An 18,576-nucleotide genomic window follows, 5' to 3' on the forward strand; every position below is an offset into this window, starting at 1 on the left:
TACAATTCCCTTCCAAATTAAATCCACCTTGCAAAATCAATTAGTATCATTTGAGATTGCAGAATAAGGCTGGATTCACACGAGGTCATTACGTCCGTAATTGACGGACGAATTTCGGCCGCAAGTCCCGGATCGAACACAGTGCAGGGAGCCGGGCTCCTAGCATCATAGTTATGTACGATGCTAGCAGTCCCTGCCTCGCTGCCAGACAACTGTCCCGTACTGAAAACATGATAACAGTACGGGACAGTAGTTCGGCAGCGATGCAGGGACTCCTAGCATGGTACATAACTATGATGCTAGGAGCCCGGCTCCCTGCACTGTGTTCGGTCCGGGACTTGCGGCCGAAATACGTCCGTCAATTACGGACGTAATGACCTCGTGTGAATCCAGCCTAATAGTATATGAGCAAACTACCACCACAGCCACCACCGCCACAACATTTATGTTGTATATAGAGATAAGGAATCACAATATGTCTGGCCACATTGCGTATGGATCTCAGGAACGTGATAGCAGCAATCATGAATCAGAAAACACATAAAAATGTATAATAATCTCTGATCAGTAAGGTTTGCTACTGATATCAAGCACAGACATCCAGTGTATGATCCAACTAATTTTATGCCTTCAAAACAGGATGGCCCAACGCTTTCGGAGAAGTCACAAATTCTGTGGAGCACTTCGGGTCTTCAGAAAAGCAACAATCAGGTAGTCAACCAGTTATCATTAAAACATAGCACTCTTTCTCCTCTGCTCGCTTATCCAGCTGCCTGGACTCACGTCCATTTGAAGCATCTTCATCACCCACTTGTCTTTGCGAGCACCATCTATAAATTCATCTAGAGATAGCTGGCCTGCAAAGAATCCATAATAAGGTTACATAGGTATATATACATACATCAGAAGATATATAGCCATAATATAGAACTCATCTTAGGAATGCCTCAAAAATTGCTTGTTTTAAAAATTTCGAGAAATGTTTTTGAAAACTTTTGTGATATACGTAATTTGCCGCCCACTGTAAACTAAAGTATATTAGTTAAGAGTTTGTATAAGCCACATCATTGTGATTTCATATAACAATAGAACTTCTTGGTGGTTTTTAATATATAGACATAATATAAAGAACAGTGTCCTATAAATTTCTAAAAACAATCATTGAATATTGCCAAAAAGTGCAGGTAGTCAAAAGCTGATATCTTTCTACTGTCCAAACTGAAACCAAAAGATGTAATGTGAAAACGTAAATTTGTGACACAATAAGGCTCTGATCACACCATGTTTTGGCCATGTTCTGGCCTATGTCTGAAGAATATGTCTGTATACAAACAAAAGTATCCAGAAGTATACTATTGTGCATGCGATTTTCTGAACCACAAAAAAAAAAAAAGTAATAAGTAATTGTCATTTCCATAAACTTTTGATATGTCAAAGAGACTTATCAGAAGTTTTAATCAGTGCGAGTCTGGGGCTGAGACCCTCACTGTCGATAAAACGAAGGTACAAAAGCGCTCAGCTAAGCGCCCTGCATCTTTGACTGTGATTGACACTCCTTGCTAGGCTGAGGATGGACTCACATAGCATATAAGGAAGCGCCGATTACAGCCGAACAGAGACTTACATATTTGTTTTCGGTCCACGAAGCCTGTTTGTACTTTTTGTAGTACAGACTCAAGGGTAAAAAATATGTGGACTGTTGACTGTTGTGCTGCTACACATCCTCCTATTTATCTTATTGTTAAAATGGTTCAGACAAAAAAGAATGGAGTCATCGACCATCATACATTAGGCTCAATTTACACCACGTTTTGCTATAAAGTTGGCAGTTTACATCGGGATCCAAACTAAAATGTGTCCAGATGTATACTGTATCCATAGACTTCAATGGGCCACACTCCTGCCAAAAGAATATTTTTGCCAAATGTCTGGCAGGTCAATGTTTGGATACCTTTGTTGGAAAATGTGGGCTTCAGAACTTTTCAAAACAGGAAACCACAAAAAAATGAATTTATGAATTTATTTAATAATATAATTCGAATGGCAGATGGATGCAAAAGTATTAGTGTATGTTTTATATACGTTTGCATGGTACATGTCTGTCTGATTTTTAATAAATCAATGTTTTAAGTGATTTAAAACAACTTTTAAAGACACTTTATTACCAATTTTTTTTTTTACTTTTTGAGATACAACTTCTATGTATCCTGTAAACATAGAAGCTAGATCATTACAACTAAGGCCCCATGCACACGAACGTGCCTTTGCAGCCGCAATTCCCCCAATAATCCACGGGAGAATTGCAGCCCCATTCATTTCTATGGGGCCATGCACACGACCGTAGTTTTTACGGTCCATGCATGGCCCGGGAGCCCGCACCGCAGAAAGAACAGACATGCTTTATTATGGCCGTCTTCTGCGGTCCGGGCTCATTGAAAATAGTGGCCAGCGATTTGCAGGCGGCTCGCGGCTGACAGTCCGCAGCCGGCCGACCCGAAAATCACGGCCATGCACATGGCTACGGTCGTGTGCATGAGGCCTAAGCCAATTCCATCAGGCCAGCTGAACTGACGGCTGCGCTGAAAGTCCATGAACTTAAATGTGATTGTTTTTAGATAAATCCTAACACATTAACGATACTGAAGTGTTTAGACAGTGAATAGACATTCCACGGGATGTCTATTCACAATCCCTGCACTTCGTTAATGTGTCTGTGGTAGTTACAGCAGAGCACAGCGTAATCTCGTTGTAACCTGTCATCTACAGCGTAAACTCGCGAGATTACGCTTGCTCTGCTGTAACTACCACAGAAACAGTAACGAAGTGCAGGGATTGTGAATAGACATCCCGTGGAATGTCTATTCACCGTCTAAACACTTCACTATCGTTAATGTGTAGTATAAGACAGCACATAGTGATCTAAAAGGATCCCTATGAGCTGCCTAAATGAATGGAGAGGAGTGCATGATGCTGATTGGTCAGTGTCATACACTCCCCTGTACAGCGCCCACTTGGTCTAAAGTTAAAACACACGCCCACTTGGGTATTAAGACACTCATTAGCATAAATCTAAAATCGCTAATAAAGTGGTGAAAATAGATCGTTTTTTTAAATAAAAAGCATTAGGCCTCATTCACACGACAGGGTCCGAGTGTCGGCCAGGAAAATCGGCCGTTTTTGGCCGATTTTCCCGGCCGGTTTGCATCCGATTTGCATCCGTTCCGATTCCGTTCCGGGCCGAGTTGCCGTTTTTTCCGGCCGATTTGGACCCGATTTGCATCCGTTTTTTTCCCTGTCCGTTTTAAAATCGGATGAATTTCATTTAAATTTGTTGCCACACACAGCCCTTTGTAGATAATGCCACAGCCCCCCTGGTAGGTAATGCCACCCAGCCCCCTGTTGGTGATGCCACACAGCCCCCTATAGGTAATGCCACCCAGCCCCCTGCAGGTAATGCCACCCAGCCCCCTGTAGGTAATGCCACCCAGCCCCCTGTAGGTGATGCCACACAGCCCCCTGTTGGTGATGCCACCCTGCCCCCTGTAGGCGATGCCACCCTGCCCCCTGTAGGCGATGCCACACAGCCCCCTGTAGGCGATGCCACACAGCCCCCTGTAGGCGATGCCACCCTGCCCCCTGTAGGCGATGCCACACAGCCCCCTGTAGGCGATGCCACCCTGCCCCCTGTAGGCGATGCCACCCTGCCCCCTGTAGGCGATGCCACCCACCCTGCCCCCTGTAGGTGATGCCACCCACCCTGCCACCTGTAGGTGATGCCACCCTGCCCCCTGTAGGTGATGCCACCCTGCCCCCTGTAGGCGATGCCACCCACCCTGCCCCCTGTAGGTGATGCCACCCACCCTGCCCCCTGTAGGTGATGCCACCCACCCTGCCCCCTGTAGGTGATGCCACCCACCCTGCCACCTGTAGGTGATGCCACCCTGCCCCCTGTAGGTGATGCCACCCTGCCCCCTGTAGGTGATGCCACCCTGCCCCCTGTAGGTGATGCCACCCTGCCCCCTGTAGGTGATGCCACACAGTCCCCTGTAGGTTGCACCCATCCCCCCCCCCCTTCCAGGAGAAGTCACTGACTTCAATGTCCATATATGGACAGTGTAGTCACTGACTTCTCCTGAAGAGGAATTCCCTGCCACAGGTCGGGAATTCCGCTTCAGAAGTGAGTGACGTCACTGTGTCCATATATGGACAGTGTAGTCACTCACTTCTCCTGTAGCGGAATCCCCGGCCATAGAGTCGGGGATTTCGCTGCAGAAGTGAGTGACTTCGCTGTGTCCATATATGGACAGTGTAGTCACTCACTTCTCCTGTAGCGGAATCCCCGGCCATAGAGTCGGGGATTCCGCTGCAGAAGTGAGTGACTTCGCTGTGTCCATATATGGACAGTGTAGTCACTCACTTCTCCTGTAGCGGAATCCCCGGCCATAGAGTCGGGGATTCCGCTGCAGAAGTGAGTGACTTCGCTGTGTCCATATATGGACAGTGTAGTCACTCACTTCTCCTGTAGTGGAATCCCCGGCCATAGAGTCGGGGATTCCGCTGCAGAAGTGAGTGACTTCGCTGTGTCCATATATGGACAGTGTAGTCACTCACTTCTCCTGTAGCGGCATCCCCGGCCATAGAGTCAGGGATTCCGCTGCAGAAGTGCGTGACTTCGCTGTGTCCATATATGGACAGTGTAGTCACTCACTTCTCCTGTAGCGGAATCCCCAATCCCCAGCCGGGGATTGGGGATTCCGACTCCTACAGCGAGCAATAAAAGATCCTCCTCCTCACATGCACTCTGCACTGTGAGGAGGAGGAGAGAGAGTGCGCGAGCGACGGTAGACCCGGCCATCACTCGGAACACATTCCGGTGATGGCCGTGTATTACCCGGCCCCATAGACTTCTATGGGAGCCGGGCGGCCGGGCACCCGGCTGAAAATAGAGCATGTCCTATTTTTTGACGGGCGGTTTTCCCGGCCGTCAAAAAATCGGTCGTGTGAATAGCCCCATTAGGGGTCTATTATTCCTAATGCAGCCGGGTGCCGGCCGATTTATGAACGGCCGGCACCCGGCCGGGAATCCCTGTCGTGTGAATTCCGCCTTACTGTCACCTACATTATAGCGCCGATCTCCTTATGTAGAAGATAGGGCACTTATAATGTGGTGACAGAGCCTCTTTAAAGAAGTGCACATCAGAAATGGAAAATTTAACCTGGACACAGGGGCATCAATGACCCTTGGTCATGAAAGGGGTTGTATTAGCAGCATACCATCTCCATTCTCATCCACCAGCTGGAATATCCTATCCACCACTTCTTCTGGTGACAGCAACGGATTCCGATCTTCTTGACCCTGGCGACAAACTTTCTTCAAGTTGTAAATGGACTGAAATAAAGATAAATACGTTTAATATCAACTAAGAGGGACACAATTTGTGACTGTGTGCACGTGTGTGGTAGTAGTGTCAGGAAAGAAAGTACAAGTAGTTTATTCTTCATTTGTTCTCCTAAAAGGAACATCATGATTGTCAAAGGCTATGTACACCTTCAAAAGTAATTTTTTTAAATTTATTTTTTTATTAAAAATGTCAGTCAGTGTGTTAGGTGCAACTTTCAAATTAGTTTTTAATAAAAATTATTTTTCTTTTTGAGATATGCTTTGGATTCTGTATACAGATCACCTGTATCTTTCACCAAGACCTGAATCCGTCAGTTCCACAGGACTGACGGGTTCAGTGTCAGCGGGTCCTGGGTTTCCCTGACACGCAGGATCCACCTGTAATCTATCACATCTAAGTTATGAACATAGATGTGATGGATAACAGGTGGCTCCTATGTGACACACTTTCACTGAACCGTCAGTCCCGTGGACCTGACGGGAACAGGATTCAGCAAACCATACAGCAGCTCTGTATACAGGATACGGAGCAGCTGTATCTCAAAAAGTACATTTTTTAAATAAAAACTACTGTATTTTTCAGACTATAAGACGCAGATTTTAGCAAGAATAAATCTTGCTAAAAAGTCCCTGCGTCTTATAGTCGGCAGTCACAGGATCCGCAGTCACCTGACCGCTTTTTACGTAACCCCTTCCCAACCCATGATGTGCCGGCACATCATGGAGCGGAGAGAGGATGATGTTTGGATCAGAGCAGGCTCACGCGCTGAGCCCACCCTATACACTGCAGGTGTCAGCTGTGTTTTACAGCTGACACGCTGCTCTAACGGCCTGGAATAGCGATGGCGCTGTTCTTGGCCGTTTAACTAGTTAAATGCCGCGGTCAATAGCGACTGTGGCATTTATAGGGGTCTTCCCATGAAGGACATTTATGACATATCCACAGGATGTCATAGATGTTAGATAGATTTGGGTCCCACCTCTGGGACCCACACCATTCTCTACAACGTGGCCCCCTAAGCCCTATTCTATCTTACTCGGCTCCACTGTCTTCCGGTCACTTCCTGGTTTGGTGGTCGGGAGTTACGCAAACAGCTGAGTGCTCGCTGAGCTACACTGTTTCCATAACTCCCATAGAAGTGAATAGGAGTTACGGAAACAGCGTAGCACTGCGGGCTATGCTAATTCTGGAACTTGGTAGCTACAAAAACAGCATACATGGTCGAGTTACGGAAACAGCGTAACTCGCTGAGCTACGCAGTTTCCGTAACTCCCACAGAACTGAATAGTAGTTACGGAAACAGCATAGCATGCTACGCTGCTTCTGTTACCGCCATTTACCACTATGGGAGTTACAGAAACAGTGTAGCTGTAATGGCAGGGGAGTAGGGAAACAGACAGTGAGCCCTAAACTACCCACCACTCAGTCCCTGCCTACTTGCAACGACTCGCCCTAGGCGACAGGGTACAACTGGGCGACGGTCCCTACGCTCAGTAGGTGCACGACAGACAAACAGACAAGGGGACACAAGCAAAGGGAAATGGGGCAGTTGCCCACGGCAACACCGTGAGCAACAAGGGAGGTGAACGAGCCGAGTCAAACCAGGAATGTACGAGGTACCAAACGCAGAGCAGGAGAGTAGTCAGTATGAAGCAAGGTCAAATAGCTAGGAGCTGCAGCAAGGCCAGGAAACCACACGAGAAGAATCACAAGCAAGGTGGAACAGGAAAGGCAGGTATAAATAGACGGAGGGCGGGAGCTAGCTCCGTCTGGCCAGGCTGTGATAGGCTCTCCCACTCCTAAGCCTGCCATCCTGAGTGGTGGAAGATGGAGTCAGTCTCAGAGACATAGAACCAGGTGCAGACTGATTACCCATGGGCGTATACACAGAAGTTGTGCCTGGCAGATCCTTTACAGCTAGTTACGCTGTTTCCGTAACTCATCCATGTATTGCAGTGTATTGTACCAGCGATCAATAGATCCCTACGGGAACTAATAAAATGTGTAAAAAAAAAAAAAGTTAGTTACATTTTCAGGAGTGTAAAAAAATATTAAAAGTTTAAAACAAAACATTTTCCCATAATTCCCCAAGCACAATATAAAGAATAAATAAATAAATTGATATCTGTAAAAGTCAGAACTATTACAATATAGCATTATTTGATTTGCACGTTGAACGGCGTAAAAATGTATGAAAACCCCAGAATTGTGTTTTTTTGGTCACCATAGCGCTAAAAAGAATATAATAAAAACTGATTAAAAAAATCGTACACTACCATTCAAAAGTTTGGGGTCACCCAGACAATTTTGTGTTCTCCATGAAAACTCACACTTATATTTATCAAATGAGTTGCAAAATGACTGAAGCTCTCCCCAAAATCCTTTGAATTCTGTTGTATAGCTTACGCACTTCACTGCTGGAAACAAATTAAAGTGAATGTTCAACATTCTAACTCTATGGCCATATGACAGGTAGCAGAGCTTATGGGGAATTTTAATGCCTACAAAGATTTTGGATTTAAAAACAAAATGTTTGAAGGAGAACATTCACTTTAAAGGTGAGGTCCACCTTTGTTACCATTTTTTATTATTATTGTTCCAATGCATCAAACATGAAAAATAAAGCAAGATTGTAAATAATCTTAATAAAAAATGTCCTATCATTTTGTGTCTACAGATTTTATACAGATCATTTTGTTTGTTTTGTTGATTTTTTTCCCCAATTATTTTTTTTTATCTTTATATACTGTTTGAATGAAAATCAAATATTGATATGTTCACATACAGTATGTATCAAAAAATGGTGCAAATATAAACCACAGCTCATCCCGAATAAAAAGCCCTCACACTGCTCAAAAGATAAATAAATATAAAAGTTATGGTTATCAGAACGTGGTAAAACCGAACAAATAATTTTTTTAACCAATAGTGTTTTCTTTTAAAAAATAGTAAAATATGGAATTTTTTCCTATTTTCTGTTGTCTAAAACCTGGGTGCATTTTATAGTTAGGTGTGTCTTATAGTCCAAAAAATACGGTAATTTCAAAGTTGCACCAAACACACTGACTGCAATTTATATTGAAAAAATAAAATAAAAAATCACTTTCAAAGGTTTACATAGTCTTTAATGTTCGCACAGTATTTGCATTAAAATCACAAGTTGATGTAACTGGTTTCTCCTGTACCACATATTGACAGGGGCTGCTACGAGTGTCCCCACCTTAAAGGGAATGTGTCGCTAGAAATTATTTTTATTTTTTTCCGTTAAACAATTAGTATTTAAGTGATTACACATTGTTTTAATTGTTTTCATTTTTTCACAAGTCAGGAAATATTATAAATTAGATTCTAATTTAGAACATTTCCATGTGCTGGCCACTAGAGGGAACAGTTCCCAAAATTGCAGCATGGCCACTGTGGTAAAGCAACCGATTTATGCTGCAAATTTGGGGTGGACAAACTCTCCTCTAGTGTCCTCACACAATCCCCCTCCCTTCTTCTGGCTAGTGCCAGGAGGAGGGGTTTGAATGACTTCAAACCTCCTACACTGTGTGCCGCCATTTTCTGAGCGACTGCACAGTGCTAGGAGGATTAGATACAGGGCTCAGGAGACAGTATCACACGAACATACACACACATAATACACACATCATACACGAACATAAATTACCTGCTCCTGCCGCCGCCTCCGCTGGTCTACGCTCCTCTTCCTTGCGACTTCGCTTCGTTGAACATATGGCTGGAAGCCGCGGGCGGAAGTCGTCATCTTACTGTCCGGCAGCGGCTTCCGGTCCACATGAAAATGGCGCCGGATTTCGCTCTACGAATGAGCTTCGTTTTGATCTGTGTGGGAGTGGCGCAGGCGCCGTTCCCACACAGACAGCGCACGCTTCTGAGAATGGAACGGCTCCCGTTCGCATTCTCTATGGGGTTGTATGTATAGCATCTCTGTATGTGTCATTACTCGAAACATACAGAGATGAAGAAAAAAATGGCAGCCCCCATAGAGAAGTAAAAGTAAGAACACAGTGAAAAGTAGAACATGAGAAGACAAATAAATAAAATTTATGTTAATATCATATTAAAAGCAATATAATAATAATAATTAAAAAAAAATCATGACACCTTCCCTTTAACCCCTATCCGCACGAGGACGTAACTGTCCGTCGTTGCCGGAGGTTACTTCCCGCACGAGGACGTACAGTTACTGAGTTTTTCCCGGTGCACACTGTCGGCGACAGTGTGCACCGGGAACCGGGAGGTCAGCTGTCGCCGACAGCTGACACTCCCCTCTTGCCGGCCAGCGGTCCTTTGCTGCTGATTTCGGCGAATTAACCCCTTAAATTCGGCGATCTACGAATTTTAGGGGTTTCTAGCATATCGGCAGATCCCGGTCCGAAATCGCGGGGTCTGCCGATAGTTAGTATGGCAAACGGAAGCCAAACAATGGCTTCCGGGTCTGCCATGGACGGAAGCCCATCAGGACCAACCTTCGGCTGGTCCTGATAGGCTTCTTGTCAGAGTGACAGGAAGTCACTGTGTCATTCCCGATGCACACTGTCGGCGACAAGGTGTGCATCGGGAACTTGGAGATCAGCTGTCCCCGACAGCTGACACTCCAGTGTTGCCGATCAGCGACTCATCGCCGCTGATTTCGACAATTAACCCGTTACATGCGGGGCTCGATTGCGATCTCCGCATGTAGCGGATTTGTAGCACATCAGTAGCCCCCGGGTCTGCCATGTATGTCAGCCTATGAGGATCAGCCTCTGCTGATCCTTGTAGACCAACTGTCAGAGTGACTGTGACGTCACACTAACAGTTGGAATACGTTACACTACCTAGGTAGTGTAATGTATTCTAGCAGCGATCAGAGCTGCAGGTCACAAAGATAAAGTGTAAAAAGTAAAAAAAAGTTAATAAAAATGTTTTATAAAAGTGTAAAAATAAAAGGTTTTGTTTTCCTATAATAAGTCATTTATTATAGGGAAAAAATGAAAACGTTTAAAAAAAGTACACATATTTGGTATCACCGTGTTCGTAACGACCCAAACTATGAAACTATAATGTTCATTTTTCCGCACGGTGAACGCCGCAAACAAAATAAACGGAAAACTGTCAGCATCGCTATTTTTTGGTCACCACCCCTCCCAAGATCTAGAATAAAAAGTGATCAAAAAGTTGCATTTACCCAAAAATGGTACCAATAAAAACTACAACCCGTCCCGCAAAAAACAAGACCTCCCACAGCATTTTTGACGAAAAAATAAAAAAGTTACGGCTCAGAATATGGTGTCTCAGAAAATAAATTATTTTATAGAAACGTAATTTTATTGTGCAAACGCTGCAAAACTTTAAAAAAACTATACACATATAGTATCGGCGTAATCGTACCGACCAGCAGAATAAATTCAAATGTAATTTATTGCGCACGAGTGAACGCTGTAATAAATAAAGAATTTAAAGCGCCAAAATCGCTGTTTTTGGTCACCTTGGCTCTAAAAAAGATCATGAGGGGCCAAAATGCTCACTATACCCCTAGAAAAATTCCTTGAGGGGTGTAGATTCCAAAATAGGGTCACTTTTGGGATGTTTCCACTGTTTTGGTCCCTCCGGGGCATTGCAAACCCGACATGGCACTGAAAACCAATCCAGCAAAATCTGCGCTCCAAAATCCAAAAGGCGCTCATTCCCTCCTGAGCCTCCTGAGCCCTGCTGTGGGTCCAAACATCAGTTTACGGGAGAAATTGCTTTACAAATGTTGGGTGGCTTTTTCTCCTTTATTCCTTGTAAAAATGAAAAAATTCTATGTTTCCACAGAAAAATAGGTGATTTTCATCTTCACAGACTAATTCCACTAAATTCTGCAAAAAAACTGTGGGGTCAAAATGCTAACTATATCCCTAGAAAAATGCCTTGAGGGGTGTAGTTTCCAAAATGGGGTCACTTTTTGGGGGTTTCGACTGTTTAGGTACCACAAGACCTCCTCAGACCTGACATATTGCCTAAAATATATTCCTAAAAAAGGAGGCCCCAAAATACACTAGGTGCTCCTTTGCTTCTGCGGCCTGTGTTTCAGTCCATTAGGACACTAGGGCCAGATGTTGGATATTTCTAAAATCTGCAGAAGCTGGGCAATAAATATTGAGTTGCGTTTCCCTGGTAAAACCTTCTGTGTTACAGATTTTTTTTTTATTACAAATTAATTTCGGCAAAAAAAATGAAATTTGTAAATTTCACCTCTACTTTGCCTTAATTCCTGTTAAACGGCTAAAGGGTTAAAATACTTTCTGAATGTGGTTTTGAATACCTTGAGGGGTGCAGTTTTCAAAATGGGGTGATTTATGGGGACTTTCTAATATATAAGGCCCTCAAAGCCACTTCAGAACTGAACTGGTCCGTGAAAAAATGGCCTATTTTTTATTGAAAATAAGAGAAATTGCTGCTAAAGTTCTAAGCCTCGTAACGTCCTAGAAAAATAAAAGTACGTGAAAAAAAATGATGCAAACATAAAGTAGACATATGGGGGATGTTAACTAGTAACTATTTTGTGTGGTATTACTATCTGTTTTGCAAGCAAATACATTTAAATTTAGAAAAATTCACATTTTTGCAAATTTTTGCTAAAATGTGACGTTTTTCACAAATAAATATTGAATTTTTCACTAACATAAAGTACAATATGTCACGAGAAAACAATCTCAGAATCTCTTGGATAGGTAAAAGCGTTCCAGAGTTATTACCACATAAATTGACACGTCAGATTTGAAAAAATCATCTGTGTCCACAAGGACAAAACAGGCTGTGTCCTAAAGGGGTTAATTGTAAACTAATAGGCTCTTAAATGTTTAACACATATGTACCTGGGTATTTGTTGGCCTTTGTATTGTTTTGTAATACTAGATTATTTTTTTAGATACTATGCAATGTTTACTATAAAGTCTATAGGAGGGGGATTTATTAATACATTTGCACCAGTTTTTTGTATAAAAATAATTGCAAATCATGGAGTCGTGATATTTACGTATAAAAAAGCTACTTTTCTTGTCACTTGCCAGTTTTAGGGCTTGTCCACACGTAGCGGAATTGCTGTGTATTTCCCATCCGGAGTGGCGGACGTAAAATACGCAGCAGATTACAGTAGCAGCAAAGTAGGTGAGATTAACAAATCCCAACCAGAAATTGACCTGCGGTGCGAATTTTTCGGACCGCAGCATGTCAATTCCTGCTGCGGTAAGTGGACTGAATTGTCCACTGAATTTTCAGAGCAGATGTCACCATCTCCCCACATTGACAAATACACAGCAAAAAACGCAGGAAATAGTGCATTTTTTTCGCAGAAATTCTGCTACTTTCAACAGAATTGCTGCAGAAATTTTCTGCCACAATTCCATTATGTGTGGACAAGCCCTTAAAAGGTGCAGAGAAAAGTGTGGGAGAATGTACTGAAGTGGGCGTGGTCCATCTTTGATAGATTTATTAATACTAAAGCTAGAAAGTGGAGCAAATTTTGGAGCAAATCTATGCCTGCTCATAACAGGCGAAGATTTCATTTTCTGCCTTTTGGGCAGTCCAAAATGCACCAAATTTTTTAAGAGGTGTGCACCTTTTCATAAATTTGGTGCAATTCACTCCAACGCACTTTATCTTTAGATTTGCGTAGTCTTAATCAATCTACCTATGTGTGCTTTGTACATTGTATGTTTAGTTGAAAGGATTTACGAATTTGAATATTTTTTGACAATCCAGGTCAATTTATACATATATAATTCCTTTTTTTTAAATCTTTAGGCCGGGTTCCCACGTAGCGTAAACGCTGCGGAATTTCCGCAACCGATTTCTGTGCAGAAACCCTGAAGCATTTACAGTAGCAGCAAAGTAGATGAGATTTAGAAAATCTCATGCCCACTCTGCAGAAAACAAAAGCAGCGTAAACATTAATAAATTGACCTGCAGTACGGAATTTAAATCTGCAGCATGTCAATTTATACTGCGTTTTTGTTGATTTTCTGTTGTGAGCTTTCCCAATTTAATTTAATGGGGATGCACAACCTGCAACAGAAAGCCAAGTGTTGCGACTTTTGCGGCATATTCGCAGCGATTATGCAGCAAAAATTACAACTACGGAAAAATTAAAAAAAACATACTTACCCAGAAGTCTGTGTTTCTTCGTCCAGTCCGGCCTCCTGGGATGTCGTTGCATCCCTTGTGACCGTTGCAGCCAGTCACAGGCTGTAGCGGCGGTCACATGGGATGAAACATCGACTTAATGACGTCATAGGGCAAGCCTCCTGGGATGATGTTACATCCCATGTGAACGCCGCTGCAGCCTGTCATTGGCTCACATGGGCTGCAGCAGCATCCAGGGACTGCACAGGAGGGATGCGTCGCCATAACAACAAATTGGTGCAGTATCTCGGACGGAATGTATTGCGTGTTCCAAGTCGGACACGCAGCGCAGTTTTTACACAGCGTATTCAACACGAGGGAACCCAGCCTTAAAGCAATAGGATTGAAAATCTATTATCCAGGTTTGTTTGGTTATGTTGTTTTAGGCAGACCTTTGTAAAGTTGTTGAGCTAAATAATGGAAACGCTCTAGTCCTAGGAGTATGTTATTTCAGTGAGTCAATGCTGCATGCCACGAAATGTCCATTTTTGGGTTGGTTTTTGTATTATTTTAAGAAGCATCTCTAAGATACCCCAGGAGATTTGTGGTTATTGATAACTGGTGGTTGGCACAGTATTGAAATGTTTGATTAAAATGTTATTTTTAATACTTTCCTGAACTTTTTATTTCTAGTAGTAGTTTTTATTTCTAGAGTGTTATATATATATATATATATATATATTGTGAGACAGTGACAGGTAAAGTCATTGAGGAAAGGTACATTTCCCCTAGAATCCTGTCATATGTATCCTAGGCTCCAGGGAATGAGTAGTTCTTGCAATAGAAAGCTCTAGCTTTCCAATCTCGGCTTAAGGAGAAGCCGGAAAAAGGGCCTGGAGTTGGATTGGAGAAGAGCAGGGCGGGTTCCCCAATCCCTAGTCCATCTCTGTTTGTAGGACAATGCTGCTGCTCAATTAGCTGCACCTGTAGCCTGTGTATAAAAAGGTGCAGACACAGTGTGTGGGAGTCTCACCCCTGACTCAGACTGGAGACTACTAAGGCTGGAGTAGCCTGTATTCTACGTGAGTAAAGACCTGTGTTACTTTGTGTCTAGTGCCTGGTAGGAAGGCACTTGGTATAGTTAGATAATATCTTGTTTAGTTAGTGCTCAGACGAGCAGGATTTATTTAGTATTTTGCCTTGTTGTACAAGAGGCTGTTTCTTTGACAAGAATAAAAACACAGGCAAAAGCCCTGTTATGACTTTTAATGCACGGTGTCCCTGTCTCTGGCTACAAAGAAACTGCTGTACCAACCTCTCCTGATGCTAAACCCTCACAATATATATACATATAGTTAGGTCCAGAATTATTTGGACAGTGGCACAAGTTTTGGCATTTTAGCTGTTTACCAAAACATACTGAATATACAGTTATATAATCAATATGGGCTTAAAGTGCAAAATCTGAGCTTTCATTTAGGGTATTCACATCCTAATTTGAGGAAGGGTTTAAGAATTCCAGCTCATTAATATGTAGCTGCTTCTTTTTCAAGGGACCAAAAGTAATAGGACAATTATATCAAAAGCTATTTAATGGGCTGCATGGGCTATTCCCTCGTTAATCTATCATCAATTAAGCAGGTCAAAGTTCTGGTGTTGATTCCAGGTGTAGCATTTGCATTTGGAAGCAGTTGCTGTGAACCCACAACATGAGATCAGAGAAGCTCTCAATGCAAGTGAAACAGACCATCGTTAGGCTGAAAACAATTAAGAAATCCATCAGAGAGTTAGCAGAAATGTTAGGAGTGGCGAAATCAACAGTTTTGTACATTCTTGAAAAAGCGCACTGGTGATTTCGTGAACTCCAAAAGGCCTGGACGTCCACGGAAGACAACTGTTAGGGATCTGCCAGGTACTTCATCTAGCTACACTCCTGGGATTAATCAATCCACACCTGAGGCCAGACCTGTTCGACTGACACCTTCTCCCACCAACCAGGGTGGCAGGCTCAGGAGTGGGAGAGCCTATCGCGGCCTGGTCTCTCGGAGTTAGCTCCGCCCCCTGCCCTTTATTACCTGCCCTGTGCTCTCCCTCAGTGCTTGTAATTCTTTTGGATTCCTGGCCCCACTGCTGCTTGCTCCAGCCTGCTTCTGCCGTGCTTCTGCCTTGCTGCAGTTCTGCTTGACCTGCTTGCTTGCCCTGGCTTGCTTCTGTCTCCGTGTCCGCTCGGGTGTACTCACTTCGTCCTGGTCCTGACTGTTCGTTCGCCGCCCCGTTCCCTCGTGGCGTCCCGTGGCTACTGCCCCTTCCCTTGCGTGTTCCCTGTTTGTCTTCCTGTGCACTTAGCCAGCGTAGGGACCGCCGCCCAGTTGTACCTCGTCGCCTAGGGCGGGTCGTTGCAAGTAGGCAGGGACAGGGCGGTGGGTAGATTAGGGCTCACTTTCCCTTCACCTCCTTCCTGCCATTACATAATTACAAGCCCTTACCTAGTCTACCATTTCTCCTACGCTGACGCTATCATGGACCCCCTTGAGACCCTGACCCAGCAGATGCAGGGCCTCTCCCTACAGGTCCAGGCCCTGGCCCAAAGGGTCAATCAGGGTGACGCTGCTTTAGTAGTACCCCTCACCTCACCTCTAGAACCCGACCTCAAGTTACCTGACCGGTTTTCAGGGGACCGTAAGACGTTTCTCTCCTTCCGGGAGAGTTGCAGACTGTATTTCCGCCTAAAGCCCCACTCCTCAGGTTCCGAGAACCAGCGGGTGGGTATCATCATATCCCGACTCCAGGAAGGGCCCCAAGAGTGGGCCTTCTCCTTGGCTCCTGACGCCCCTGAACTTTCCTCTGTTGATCGTTTTTTCTCTGCCCTCGGACTCATTTACGACGAGACTGACAGGACTGCTTTAGCCGAGAGTCAGCTGGTGACCTTACGTCAGGGTAGAAGACCGGTTGAGGAATACTGTTCTGATTTTAGGAAGTGGTGCGTAGCTTCTCAGTGGAACGATCCGGCCCTAAGGTGCCAGTTTAGGTTAGGATTATCTGACGCCCTGAAGGATCTGCTGGTTAGCTACCCCTCGCCTGACTCCCTTGACCAGGTTATGGCCCTAGCAGTACGACTTGACCGACGTCTCAGGGAACGTCAGCTAGAACGCTTCAGTGTGCTCCCCTCTGACCTTTCTGCGATTCCCCCCGAGGTCCCGTCTCCTCGCCCCTCCACGGAGGACTCGGAGGTACCTATGCAACTCGGGGCCTCCATGTCCCCTCGACAACGTAGGGAGTTTCGCAGAATGAATGGTCTCTGCTTCTACTGTGGGGACGACAAGCATCTACTGAACACCTGTCCCAGGCGCAAGAATAAGAAGCCGGAAAACTTCCGCGCCTAAGTGATTATCGGGGAGGTCACTTGGGCGCACAGGTATTTCCCGTTAATGTGAAACGCAATAAAATTTTGCTTCCCTTTCAGGTCTCGTTTGCTGGCCGGTCTGCCACGGGCAGTGCTTTCGTGGATTCTGGCTCATCTGCTAATATCATGTCTGTGGAATTTGCTATGTCTCTAAAGATGCCTTGTATTGATTTACCTTATCCTATCCCTGTAGTAGGAATCGACTCAACACCCCTTGCTAATGGTTATTTTACTCAGCATACTCCTGTTTTTGAACTCCTGGTTGGCTCCATGCATTTGGAGCAGTGCTCTGTACTGGTGATGCAGGGATTATCGTCTGATCTGGTTTTAGGCCTTCCCTGGTTGCAGTTGCATAATCCCACATTTGATTGGAATACTGGGGATCTCACCAAATGGGGTAATGAATGTCTGATGTCATGTCTTTCTGTTAACTCTATTTCTCCCCGGGAGGAGGTAAACACACTTCCTGAGTTTGTTCAGGACTTCGCCGATGTGTTTTCTAAGGAGGCCTCCGAGGTGTTGCCCCCCCATAGAGATTACGATTGCGCTATCGATTTGGTGCCTGGTGCCAAGCTTCCTAAGGGTAGGATATTTAATCTTTCATGTCCTGAACGTGAAGCGATGAGGGTGTATATCCAAGAATGCCTGGCCAAGGGTTTCATTCGCCCCTCGACTTCTCCTGTAGGTGCTGGCTTCTTCTTCGTGGGGAAGAAGGATGGTGGTCTTAGGCCGTGCATTGATTATCGTAACCTGAATAAGGTCACCGTAAGGAACCAGTACCCACTTCCTTTGATTCCGGATCTTTTTAATCAGGTTCAGGGAGCCCAATGGTTTTCTAAGTTCGATCTACGGGGGGCATATAACCTTATCCGCATCAAAGAGGGGGATGAGTGGAAAACTGCGTTCAACACACCCGAGGGTCATTTCGAATACCTGGTCATGCCCTTTGGGTTGTGTAATGCCCCTGCTGTCTTCCAGAATTTTATTAATGAAATCCTGAGAGAGTACCTGGGTAATTTTCTTGTTGTGTACCTTGATGACATACTGGTGTTTTCCAAGGACTGGTCCTCCCACGTGGAGCATGTCAGGAAGGTGCTCCAGGTCCTTCGGGAGAATAATCTGTTTGCTAAGACTGAAAAATGTGTCTTTGGGGTACAGGAGATACCATTTTTAGGGCAAATCCTCACTCCTCATGAATTCCGCATGGACCCTGCCAAGGTTCAAGCTGTGGCGGAATGGGTCCAACCTGCCTCCCTTAAGGCGTTACAGTGTTTTTTAGGGTTCGCCAACTATTACAGGAGATTTATTGCCAACTTCTCGGTCGTCGCTAAGCCTCTTACGGACCTTACCCGCAAGGGTGCCGATGTCCTCCATTGGCCCCCTGAGGCCGTCCAGGCCTTTGAGACTCTCAAGAAGTGCTTTATCTCGGCCCCCGTGCGGATTCAGCCCAACCAAGAGGAGCCATTTATTGTGGAGGTTGACGCTTCCGAGGTGGGAGTGGGGGCCGTCCTGTCCCAGGGTACCAGCTCCCTCACCCATCTCCGCCCCTGTGCTTACTTCTCTAGGAAGTTTTCGCCCACGGAGAGTAACTATGATATTGGCAACCGCGAACTTCTAGCCATTAAATGGGCTTTTGAGGAGTGGCGGCACTTCCTGGAGGGG

The 18,576-nt window shown here is 44.7% G+C and overlaps 1 protein-coding gene across 1 annotated transcript in view; it reads right to left on the reverse strand.

The window, feature by feature from the left end:
- Positions 1-729: 729 nt before the first annotated feature.
- GUCA1B (guanylate cyclase activator 1B) overlaps positions 730-18,576 on the reverse strand; it is a 54,318-nt gene continuing 36,471 nt past the window's right edge. Inside the window, exons 3-4 of the mRNA XM_075850695.1 lie at positions 5,275-5,389; positions 730-857 (exon numbers count right to left, since the gene is read on the reverse strand). Coding sequence (XP_075706810.1) covers positions 730-857; positions 5,275-5,389 — 243 coding nt within the window. The remainder of the gene's footprint in view (positions 858-5,274; positions 5,390-18,576) is intronic.

Source organism: Rhinoderma darwinii, chromosome 2 (genome assembly GCF_050947455.1).
Source record: "Rhinoderma darwinii isolate aRhiDar2 chromosome 2, aRhiDar2.hap1, whole genome shotgun sequence".
Taxonomy (NCBI): Eukaryota; Metazoa; Chordata; class Amphibia; order Anura; family Rhinodermatidae; genus Rhinoderma; species Rhinoderma darwinii.